The sequence below is a fragment of the Artibeus jamaicensis genome, unplaced genomic scaffold (genome assembly GCF_021234435.1).
Source record: "Artibeus jamaicensis isolate MK-2021 breed Jamaican fruit bat unplaced genomic scaffold, CSHL_Jam_final contig_388, whole genome shotgun sequence".
In the NCBI taxonomy this organism is placed as follows: domain Eukaryota; kingdom Metazoa; phylum Chordata; class Mammalia; order Chiroptera; family Phyllostomidae; genus Artibeus; species Artibeus jamaicensis.
In genome coordinates, this window is record NW_026521813.1 from 1,280,697 (window position 1) to 1,293,640 (window position 12,944).

The 12,944-nt window shown below is 35.3% G+C and overlaps 1 protein-coding gene across 1 annotated transcript in view; it reads right to left on the reverse strand.

Annotated features, from left to right (window-relative positions):
- The window catches only part of ADGRB3 (adhesion G protein-coupled receptor B3), a 736,029-nt gene that overhangs the window by 147,953 nt on the left and 575,132 nt on the right, over nucleotides 1-12,944 (reverse strand). The window contains exons 18-19 of the mRNA XM_037139787.2: nucleotides 12,698-12,801; nucleotides 8,571-8,673 (exon numbers count right to left, since the gene is read on the reverse strand). Coding sequence (XP_036995682.2) covers nucleotides 8,571-8,673; nucleotides 12,698-12,801 — 207 coding nt within the window. The remainder of the gene's footprint in view (nucleotides 1-8,570; nucleotides 8,674-12,697; nucleotides 12,802-12,944) is intronic.

Here is a 12,944-nt window from a genome sequence, read left to right on the forward strand (position 1 = left end):
ACCTGTGCCCTAGAACAAGGGAGACAAGGATAAAAATAAACAAATGGGGCTACATCAACTTAAAAAGCTTCTGTACAGCTAAAGAAACAATCAGCAAGACAAACAGAGAATACAGTTTATGGGAGAATCTTTTTAGCAGTGATACATTTGACAAGGGGTTAATCTCCAAAATATACAAATAACTAATACAAATCAATGCCAGGAAGACAAACAACCCAGTTACGAAATGGGAGAAAAACCTGAATAGACAGTTATCCAAATAGGACACACAGAGGGCCTGTAGATATATGAGAAAGTGCTCAACATCACTAATCATCATATAAATGCAAATTAAAACCTCAATAAGCTATTACCTTACTTCTGTCAAAATGGCTACCATCAATAAATCAACAAACGTTGGTTGGCAAAAATGTGGAGCAAAGGGAACCCTAGTACACTGTTGGTGGGAATGCAGTCTGGTATAGCCACTGTGGAAAACAATATGAAGTATCCTTAAAAAGTTAAAAATAAAACTCCCTTCTGACCCAGTGATTCCACATCTGGGGAATATACCCCAAGGATCCTGAAACATCAATATAAAAAATTATATGTGCACCCCTATGTTTATAGAAGCACTATTTATAATAGACAAGATTTGGAAACAGCCTAAGTGCCCATCAGTAGATGAGTGGATAAAAAGCTGTAGTATATTTACACAATAGAATACTATGCAGCACTAAAAAAGAAGAAACTCTTACAACAGGAATGAATAATCTGGAGAAAATTATGCTAAGTGAATTAAGCCAATCAGTGAAATAAACGTACCACATGACCATACTTATATATGGAATCTAATGACCACAATAAAGTAACAAATAAAACAGTAACAAAAGCTTAGATACATTAAACATCCTGGCAGATGCCAGGAAGGAGATGATAGTAGGGTAACATGGTGAAAGATGGTGAAGGGATTAACCAAAAAATATTTGTGTACAATCCATGGACACAGACAACAATATGGAGACTGGCTTGGAGAGGGGAGAGGGTAGTGCTGAGAGAAGGTGGAGAAAGTGAGAAAAAGTGGGAACTGTAACAGCATACGTAGTACAAAAAAAACATGTTTGTGAAGGAAAGTGGAGTGGTCTAATTTCAATTTTAGCTCCATCACTTGGACTACAAGGTAGAGATTGGGTTTAGTGATATTGGAAGTGGTAGATTAGTAAAGATGATTATTTGTACCTGATAGAAGACAAAAGTTGAATTTGAGAACTATGTGAAGGTACTACTGGCATGGATAGATGATTAATTAGATTGACTACATGAGATAAAAGGAGAAATCAAAGATTACTCTCAGAGTTCTAGCTTCTGTAACTGGGTTAGAGACTACAGAAAATACATTCAATTTATACAGAATATAGTGGAGTGTGGGGCAGGGACATGAGTGGTGAATTTAGCAATAAGCAAAAAAATTGGACACAAGAAAATCTGAAGTTCAGAACAGAAGTATAGAATCAGATGTACATGTGGGGGTCAGTGTTATCACCACCATAGTCACAGCTACTGTTTAAGGAGCACTTACCAAGTGCTTCATATGTACTAGCTCATGTAACCTTGACAGTAACACTGTAAGAAAGATACCAAGGAGAAGCTAAGGTCTAGAGAGGCTGAGTAACACACTCAAGATCATACGACTGGGAAGCACAAGGTAGATGTAGGATGCTTAGGCCTGTTTGGCCTAGAGTGCCTGCTCTTAAACATCACCAACTGAAAGATATTCAATACATGCCCCCAGGCAAGCATGAAAATCACTGAATTCTAAGGGAGAGGCAGATTGTGTTATTGGGTTTCCTGAGAAACAGTATGGAGAGCTGAAAACACACTCGATATTCTTTCTCAGAGCTTCAACACATATGTATTCAGAGGCCAGGGATATAAGTAATATGTGAAAAATCTGGGTCTCTAGCAAAAGAAACCCAGGGTGGGGTAACCCATGTCTCTGGGTTGTGATTGGGGAAATAGGTGAATTACAGAGTATTTCACCCAACTCAAGGTATTTACATTCAATATTTTTAAAAACACACTTCAGAAAACACAAAACGTTTTTCTATTACAATGACCACAGCTGGCCTTCTAGTTTGGCCCATCATTACTATCTCTACACAAGCTAAATAACACAAACCATAGCACTTTAGAAAGGGTATAAATGAGTGCAAGATTAAGTAAAAAAAACTGTAGAATATATGACTTTTAAAAAGTGCCCTAGCAGAGCACTTTTTTCCAATACTAAAAAACATATTTCATCATGTACTTCAATAGATACACAAAGAACCATGAGATAAATTCCTCCAAAGTAGTGCTAAGAAAATATTTGCCCATCCAAAACAATGTGGAAAGCTTCCCTTGATCTGTCAATGAGGATTTTGCTGGGTCTCTTGGCAATAAGTTAGTGTCTATATTTTTCTCATATTTGAATATTATTTTTTCAAAATGTTTAACATTTTTAGGCTCTTTGAATGTATTTTATAATACCTGGATATTTTCACTATGATACTATATATGTGCTACTTAGTTTAACCTTTAATTCTAGCTGTCCAGGAATGCACAGAACAGAATGGTAAGTGGGCATTATATTTGAAAGAGCCGTATTTCATTGGTGGCAACTGCAAGTCTTTTTGATCCAGGTAAATGTATCACAATCAACACTGTGCTCAGCAACAAACTGAATGTGAAAGGTGATGAACTAGTGCCTGATTAATCATTATGGTGAATGTATTAATGGGCTTCCTTTGGTAAAAAATAGAGGCATGGAAGCAATGTAAATTAATATAGTTAAACACTTCCTACTCCTGAATGAACTGCGTGAAGTGTCCACTGAGACCTAGATCCTGTGCTTCTCAGAGATGGATCCACAGCTTTGTTGGACTAGGAGGATTCTGACTGAACCATGCTGACAAAGGGCACAGAATTCTGCTTCTAGAGGGTTGTTATGTCCACCTTAAGTCAATGTTGCATATGAGGTCTAGTCAAAGTACCTAAAATGAGAAAGAGCTAAGACTTCATTATGTTTATAGAACAGGTGTTGCTCCTGATTTGCTAATAAGTATTTCTCCAATAAACATCTAAGTGTGCGATGGAATCTGTACTTAACTTGCTTTCATTATAACCTGGTAGTAACTGTCTACTGTCCCTGAACATCTCAAAGTTGTTGGGTGGCCACTGTTATCTAACCCCACAAAGCCACTACCACTAACAACTACAACACCAACACCCAAGAGTGTCACCAAATTTGGCTTCTATAAGTTAAAATGAATGCTATGAAACGTTTAATATAATAAATGATCTCAGAACATTTTAGCAAGAAGCAAGCATATATTTTTGTGATTAAGAAAGCTATTCTCTGAATATATGTTTCCAAAATAAACTTTGCTTTCTGCAAAATATACCATCAGGCTCAATGAAAAAATATTCTTACCTTATGTCTGGCCAAGATGGAGGCATAGGTAGACACACTGTGCCTCCTCACACAACCAAAAGAAAGACAACAATAATTTAAAAACAAAAAACAACCAGAACAGACAGAAAATTGAACTGTATGGAAGTCTGACAACCAAGGAGTTAAAGAAGACACATTCATCCAGACCTGTAGGAGGGGCAGAGTCAGGCAGCCAGGGCAGAGAGGAGCCATGACAAGGTGGCGGTTGGGGGACCCAGCGAAGTGGCAGATTGTAGAACGGGGCATGGCACACAAGGCAGCTGGCAGCCTGGGTGGTGGGACATTTGCATGCAGATAAACCAGGCGAAACTGGGGAGCAGAACTGACAGGGCAACCCAGGGCCCCAGCGCAGGGAAATAAAGCCTCAAACCACTCATTGAAAACACGTGTGTGGGTTCAGGTGCTGGGAGGAACTCCCAGCCTCACAGGAGATTTCATTGGAGAGACCCACAGGGTCCTAGAATGTAGACAAGCCCACCCACCTGGGATTCAGCATAAAAGAGGCCCAGTTTGTTTGTGGGAAGCGGGAGAAGTAATTGAAATCCATCAAGCGCCATTGTTCCCTCTTGGACCCCTACCCCACATACAGTGTCACTACCCAGATACATGGGTTACCCCACCCTGGTGAATGCCTAAGGCTCTGCCTCTCACTATGTAACAGGTGTGTCAAGACAAAAAAAATGACACAAACGAAAGAACAGATCAAAGCTCCAGAACAAATACAACTAAGCGATGAAGAGGTAGGTAAGCTATCAGATGCACAGTTCAAAATACTGGTAATCAGAAATCACAGAATTGGTTGAGTTTGGTTGTAAATTAGATTTAAAAAATGAAGGCTATTCTAAGTGAAATAAAGAAAAATGTACAGGGAACCAATAGTGATGGGAAGGAAACTGGGACTCAAATCAATACTGTGGACCAGAAGGAAGAAATAAACATCCAGTCAGAAAAAGAATTGAAGAAACAAGAATTCAAAAAAAAATGAGGAGAGGCTTAGGAACCTCCAGGACATCTTTAAACGTTCCAACATCCAAATTATAGGGGTACCAGAAAGAGAAGAGGAAGAGCAACAAGTGGAAAACTTATTCGAATAAATAATAAAGGAGAACTTTCCCACTCTGACAAAGGAAATACTCTCAGGAAGTCTAGGAAGCTCAGAGAGTCCCAAAGAAGGTGGACTCAAGGAGGAATACACCAAGGCACATCATAATTACATTAGCCAAGGTTAAAATTAAGGAGAGAATCCTAGAATCAGCAAGAGATAAGGGGACAGTCACCTACAAAGGAGTTCCCATCAAACTATCAGCTAATTTCTCACAAGAGACCTTACAGGCAAGAAGGGGCTGGAAAGAAGTATTCCAAGTCAGGAAATCCAAAGACCTATATCTGAGATTGCTTTATCCAGCAAAGCTTTCATTTAGAATGGAAGGGCAGATAAATTTTCAGAAGGTCAAATTTAAGGAGTTCATCATCACCAAGTCCTTATTATATGAAATGTTAAGGGGCCTTATTTGAGAAAAAGAAGATAAAAAACATGTACAGTAAAATGACAGTAAACTCACAATTATTAACAACCACATCTGAAACAAAAGCAAATTAAGCAAACAACTAGAACAGGAACAGAACCACAGAAATGGAGACCACATGAAGGGTTATCAACAAGGGAGTGGGAGGAGGAGAGAGGGGGGAAAAGGTACAGAGACTAAGTAGCATAGATGGTAGGTACAAAATAGACAGGGGGAGGGTAAGAATAGTATGGGAAATGTAGAAGCCAAAGACCTTATATGTATGACACATGGACATAAACTAAATGGGGGAAATGAGGGCAAAGGGGGTGTGCAGGGTAGAGGGGAGTGAAGGAGGAAAAATGGGACAACTGTAATAACATAATCAATAAAATATATTTTAAAAAAGACAAAATAATTTATACCTTAAGGTAGAATGGAAACTTCAAAAATGAACAATATTTGAGTGATACATGAATATCCTGGTCAAAATTATAAATGCGTAAAGATCAAAGCACAATGACATTTTATGAGAAAGCTTAAAATATAATGAAGTGAGTTATAATTAAATTTTTCACTGAATATTAATAAGAGATATAAGCAACTGCATTTTATTCTTTACTATGCTATCAACAGTTGACTCTATAGCTTTTTGAATACATAATATTTTTAACAATGGGTTATTTCAGCTTCTTTCAATCTCAACTCAAAGAAAGCAGGAATACTCTAGTGAGATAATCAAGTCCATTACATTTCAACAAGCAATTCAGAGAAAGACCCCAGTATGACACTTCAAAACTATTCTGGACATCAGTATCGAATGCCAGTTTTCACACAAACGAGCCATGACAACTCTCAGAGGCTGTACCAAATAACATGTTCATCAAAAAGCTCTCTCAGTTGTTTCTATTTTTCCAAGTGGGGAATACTAAAGCATCAATCAAAACTTACTAGGAAAGTCACATATAGGAATCTGATCAACTACAAACTGCCTACAGCAGCAACAGGGTCCTACACAAATGTAAATAAAATACTGCCACTGATAAATAGTTTACATTTTAAAAACACTTTCCTGCAGTTTATCCAGAGAAACGCAGATGACACATTTTGTAATTTTCCTGTTGTATTTTTTTTTGCTGAGAAATCATTAATCCCAAATGCAGTAAAGCAGGTATAGCTTTTCACACACTACTATTTCACACGTATTTAAAATGGAATAGGGTCAACTTAATTCCATCCAGCATGTATTTCACAGTCAACTATATGATTATACCCTTCGGAAACTTGATTTTTTTTTTATAATAACTAAGAATAAAACCCCAGTGTTTTACACTTTTCCCTCCCAATCACTCTATAGTGAATTGTCTCAGGCTTGCAAGATCATCTCTGCAGAGCCTATAAAGCAACATTAACATAGCATAAGAAAACCAAAAATGTATTATTTTGTTCATCACCACTACCACCTACCACCTACTCCTTCCCACAAGCATCAATAACTGTGTCAGCAAAAATGAGTGTAGTCTATCTGGAACAGAACCACTATAATCCCCAAACCAGGTGGAATCTATTGTGCAGTTGACTGCTTGGGGAGAACCCAAACACCACCAAAATTTTTGTTTTTAACTAAGCCCTTACCAACTATTCTTTATACTCAGAAATGACAAAACTAGATTTATCTTATCTTGCCTTTTATGTTCCTAATATTTATAGAATTTTCATATAAAATAGGAGCATTGGAAACCTGGGAAAGCCAAAATGGGCAAGAAGAATGTAATTTCTTCAGATTATTTAGTTTTAGAATATTAGTAGCATTTAGACCTACACAATATAATATTCACTGAGCAAATGAAATAGACCTAGCCTGAATTGAGATGTATTGTAAGTATAAATTACATCCAGATCCTTAAGACTTAATAAAACTATTGTAAAATATTGTATTAGCATTTAAATATAGTAATTATGTGTTAAAAGGTCATCTTTTGGATATATTGAATTAAATATAACATACAGTCAGTCTTCATTTATCATCAATTGGTCCTGCCACTGAGTAAAACAACGCATAAGGAAACCAATTTTACCATCGGCTAATTGATATAAATGAGTTAAATTCCTACAGCAGGGATGTCAAACACATTTTCACCAGGGGTCACATCAGCATTACAGTTGCCTTCTAAGAGCTGAAATAAATTTAGGGTTGTATAAATGTAACTTATAACTATTAAGGAGTTGAAATTATATTCGGCCCTTTGAAGGCAACTGGGAGGCTGATATGGTCCCTGGTGAAAATGAGTTTGACACCTTGGTCCTACAGCATCTCATCAATGTTAATATAGTAATGATGTTGAACAGACCGACATTATTTGAGGACCCACTATATTATTAAAATTAACTTCACTGTTTTTATTTTGTTAATGTGGCTACTAAGATATTATGATTATATATATGGCTTGCATTTGTGGCTTATATTCTATTTCTATTGGACAAAAAGATTCAGACAATAAACACTGTAATATCTAGCAAACCTTGTGGACAATTGTATTTTACCACTTGTCTCAGAACTTGTAATAACTTTGCCACAGAGCATGAAACAATTTTAAAAGCATATTTTCTTCTAAAGATTATATTGTAATGAGGGGCATAACTCAAGAGTGGATAGTAAACAATTACAAGGAAAGCAGACTTTGGTGGAGAAAACTTTAACTATACATGTCCTACAAGTATCTACTATAAGACAGGAGCCTAATGAAAAGTACATTTTATTTTATGACAGCTTATGTGGAAAAAAGTTCAATTATTGGCTTTAGTATTTGAAAATAAAAAAAATTGAGCAAAACACAGGCCTGAGTTGATCGACACGTTATTAAAGCAGTGTTTACCAGAATTCCTTTGAGGTAGGGCTAAGTTAATTTAAGCCTGCTACTATGGGATTCTTGGAATGCATTTCAGAGTAGTTTAGTAAGGAGAGCTGACAGTCACTTCTGGAACAAACACAGTCATTCAACTCAAGTCAGTTCTTATAAGCAGAACCTATACTTTCTGATTCTGCTGAAAGTGACTATGCATTTCAAGAATTGCAATGCTAATTAAGCATAAAAATAACTTAGGTTAAGTAAAATGTTATGAAAGGCAAAAACCTAGAGTTGCTTTCACCTGATATTGTCTTTGATTATTGCCTATAGAAAAATTTTACATAAATTTTCAAGATCTATATTATACTCGTAAATAATTTAGAGTTGAATTTTTGGAATCAGTATGTGAATAAACTAGACCAAAACACAGGCAACCTTATTATGATTAGGGTAATGAATCAAAATTTGTGCTTTTGATGTTCTAAAGCTTTGAACTAATAGAGATTTGACATAATGTTTAACAAACACATATTTTACTATATTAAACAGCGTCTCAATCCCCAGGAAATTAAGCTGAGGGAACGTATATCTGGTCTGGAATAGGCAATATTTTTGTTCAGAAATAAGATATTTAAAAAAATTGTCAGATGGTCTTTATCTATAATAAATGTTTAGATTATCAATAACCAACTTTCTTTCAAACCAGAAATACACAAAGAGAATCAGAATAACTACCAGTCATACCTTATTATGAGTCTGAGTCTGTCCAACCAGTATGAGGATGTTGGATGAGATGATAGACAGGCAGAAGTTAATTAGAATTATGGACCTCTCAGAGCGTATGTACCTAGCCAGAGAGAGAGAGAGTACCCAACTTTAAAATTCAACAGAAAGATAAAGAATCCTATATCATGCAAATTGGTGGAATTCATCCAAGAAATACTAAAATACAGACTTTATAAGGACAAAAATGTTTTAAGTTTTTAAAATAAAGATTATTCTTCGAGACCCAACTTTATACTGGCATGGCTTGATCTAGGGTCCTTTAAAACTTTTTTTTAAAGAAATCAGTGTGAATATAACTTTTCCGATAGGGCCTAAGTTACACAACTGTTATCAGCATATTTTTTTACTAGAAATATAAAATTTCTTGCAAGTATATTAATCAGCATAATTACCTTTATGTATGTATGTATATAATATGTTAAGTATTCTCATATAAATCGACCAATAGAAACTCTGAGAACCAAAAGGAAAGGGAGATTCTGAAGTCTCCCTTGTTTACTGGAATATCCATTATGCTCATGAAACCACGAGCACTTCATCCACCATTTCATCCACTCGAGTATTTTTATGTAGTCAGGCTGCTACTGCTTATATTTTACTTTTCCTAAATAACTTGTTCCAAACAAAGAGAACCCCCCCCCCGAAGTTTAATCTCTAAAAGCTAATCAAACCTAGAAATAATAACTCATCATTAGGCCGGAAAATTACATGTCATCTTCCATATTTTACCCTTATGAAGAAGTGCTATAGACAGACTGTTATATAATTTGTAAGTTCATCAAGATTGTAAGCCATGGAGAAAACTGCTTAGAATCAAATGTTCTACCAGCTGTTTACCCTGAAAGGGTAACAGCTATTTTGCTTTACTGTACCCTGTAGTAAATAGCTTAGTGACAGTAACAAAAAGACACACTTGTACTTGCTATGTGTTTGAAACTGTTCAGTTTGTATTAGAACACAAAATCACTTTCCACAGCAGGTGTGGGCTTTCCTTTGCAGTGTTCAGTGGGGGGTTCCAGAGACATGGAGGTGCTCTTCGGAAGATTAAATCTCACTCTCTCTGTCTCTGAGGAGTATTTAGGCAGAAGCCTCACATCCCATCACACAATTCAGAAGAGAAATAAAAAATCCAGGAGTAACAAAATAAAAAAAATTGTATCAAAAATTTCCTCTTTTTGCTAAACAAACTCAAATAGGGTTAACCTAGGTTGCTTTTGTAATTGCCTCAAGAGTTGCTTAACCTTGTCCCTGCCATTATCAGTATCTAAAAATATAGTAAGCCACATACTGGGATACTGAAAACATCATCAGATATGGAGGTTTTTGTGTGTTTTTTTTTTTGTGGTAGATGTAACATAAAAAGTTTAAGGGCTGCACAAAATTGACCCTTCATATGATGTTAATGGCCTCCATGACAGAAGAAGCACAGAGATGACATTATTAAAAGGGTTCCAGTGATATCATTTGCCCTGCAAATAGGAAAATTGTGGTAATAAAAGACTGAGACGGACACTCCAAAGTGTCTTTAGATGTTTCCATTTTCAGTAATACTGAGTAACATTATTGCCTTAGAAGTAGTGGCAAAATGTCTCAACTTTGAACACTTCTTAATATACATGTTTGATATTTTAAACAAAATTTGTGAATGCATCATTTCAATACATGGGATGAAAGGACATGTTCAGTTGCTCTTTGATCTAAGAACTCTACAGAACATATCTACTTATGGAAAGACCATAGCTTAGTGTATTAACTATTTCATGAACATTGCTAATGAACTACGTGGGAAACCAACACATTTCAAATACTATATATTATATATATAAATCATTCTGATGTCCACACATTTTATATATCCTTACAAAATTTAAAAAATAAACTTTTTAATTAGAAAAAAAGAAGCAGGATCCTAACATGAGTATTACCATATAATTTTATAAGGCAGATTTAGTGTTTATAAAATGCACTGAATTTGTTACACTACAAGATTCACATAATCATTTGTGAGTCTCAAAACTTCTATCAAACTATTTACATTAGTTCAATTCTTCTAATTGTGGACAATGAGTTGATGGTCACTCACTGCTAGGAATCCAAATTTATGTTGTTTCTAGGCCCTTTCTTCCATTCTTCTCAGTTTCATGTCATTTTGATAGGTCCTTTCAGGTGTCTTGGTGATTCTTAGGTAACTATTGGAATAGGTGATTTTCCTGGATTTTCTGGATTAAAAAATCCTTTGTTATGAATTAATCAATCCTGTGCTTCTTTGACAAATTTCATATATCATTTGTATCAACAGTGTTTGTGCTAGTGTTAGCTGTCGAGGGGGAAGAGAAGGTGGAATTGGTGCTTGAACTTCAAGTGCTGAGAAGTGGAAACTTAATTCTAAGTACTTCAGTGAGTAAAACTTATGATACTATTCTAATTACCTAGTATCCTGACCCTCAAATACTGCCTGATTTGTCTTGAAGTGCCATTTAGACAACCATGGGAGAGAAAGTTGTCTTCTTCTCAGCCTTTGTTCGACTTGCTTTTTTATTAGCAGAACAATGCCTAGTTGACTGAGCCCTGTCTCCTGGATTCTGTTGTGTACAATGCCATACCTAGACCAAGCATTTCCTCCATTTCATGGGATTGGCCGTATCTTATCAGAGTGTCACTATTTTACTATCAGATAACTCCTTTGCAAGAAGGAGAAGAACCTCTATTATATGCATCTGTGCCAGTGGACCAAGAATATGTACATATTTTTTGTACACATAATGAAAATTTTAATATCTTTGACAATTTAATATCCTGAACAGTTCATTTTTGTCCACAAAAAAGTAAAACACATAATGGAGAACAATTTTTTTTTTTTAGAAAATGATGTTAAATAGCCCTGGCTGGTGTGGCTCAGTGGATTGAGTGCCAGCCGGTGAACCAAAGGGTCGCTGGATCAATTCCCAGTCAGGGCACATGCCTGGGTTGCAGGCCAGGTTCCCAGTGGGGGTGCTCAAGAGGCAACCACACACTGATGTTTCTCTTTCTTTCTTTCTCTCTCCCTTTACCTCTTTCTAAAAGTAAATAAAATTTTAAAAAAGATGTTAAATAAAATGATCTTTCCTTATGAAATTATAATTAATTTTTCAACTATTTTTTATGTTAAGTAAAAGGTAAGTACAACCCTAGACTGGCTACTTTTGAAATGTTAATATTGTAATTTTTTCAAGAAATAATAAAAATTATCTATTTATTAATATAGTAACTGTTTCTATAACATTTTAAAATAATCAAAATGGGTGTAAAAATGTTTAACATTTAAAAATCCATGAGGAGTTTGGAAATTTGATTATATACTAGTTATGTACCAGTTTATTAAATGAGTGGACATAGCAAACTTCACAGATCTGATTTTAATAGAAAAACAATTCTTCAAGAAGTACTACATTTTTGTATCACGCAGATGCAATTTTAAATAATGTACACTTTTTTTAATCACTTGACCTTGTTTATGTGTTTTTCTGACTTAATCAATTTGTGAAAATCTGACTCATCCAAAATATTCAACCAAAGGCTTTTTTTCAGAGCACTGAGGTATTATGCTACTGCATTAATATTACAGAAGATTTGAACTAGTGTCTGGGACATACTGAAAGTATGCATCTAACACTTAAGAACTTAGAGACCATATTTCTGTAACAGAGAAATTAATTTGGCTATATCAATTAAACTCTCAAGCTTAACAGCAATTTGGGTAAATATTATAAAAATCACACATAGAGTTTACTAGGGGTGTAAGAATACCCTGCATGGGGATTAAGCAACTTGTTGAGAGCTACCATCATTTGAATTGGGAAGAAAAATATGTGTGTGCTTTGTTTATGTTCTCAGGTAAACACAGATAAGAAAATTGGGTAAACATTTATTATTATTATTATTATTGGGTCCATTTATTATAGCTTAATGACAGCAATTATAACTCTGTACTAAAAATATTTTTTCCAGTGAATTAGGAAAAGCAAACATATAATGGTTATCATATTTCCTAATTTAACTCTGAAACACAGAGCACTGCATTTCAAATGTATGAAGTGATTACATACCTCCATAATGCTGCATAGACAACTGCTAGGGTGATCAAGGCCAAGCAAGAAAGGCCACTGCCTACTATTAGGGTAACTGAAGGTGTACCAGAGGACTCCATAATCTGCAAGTTAAAGAACAAAAAAAAAATTTAAATTAATTAAAATAAGTTCTAAACTCAGCAAAACTATCCTAACACTCAAAAATAGCCAAGATAGTTGTTATAGTTACCCGATAATTACCCAGTAATCATTCTGTTGACATTTT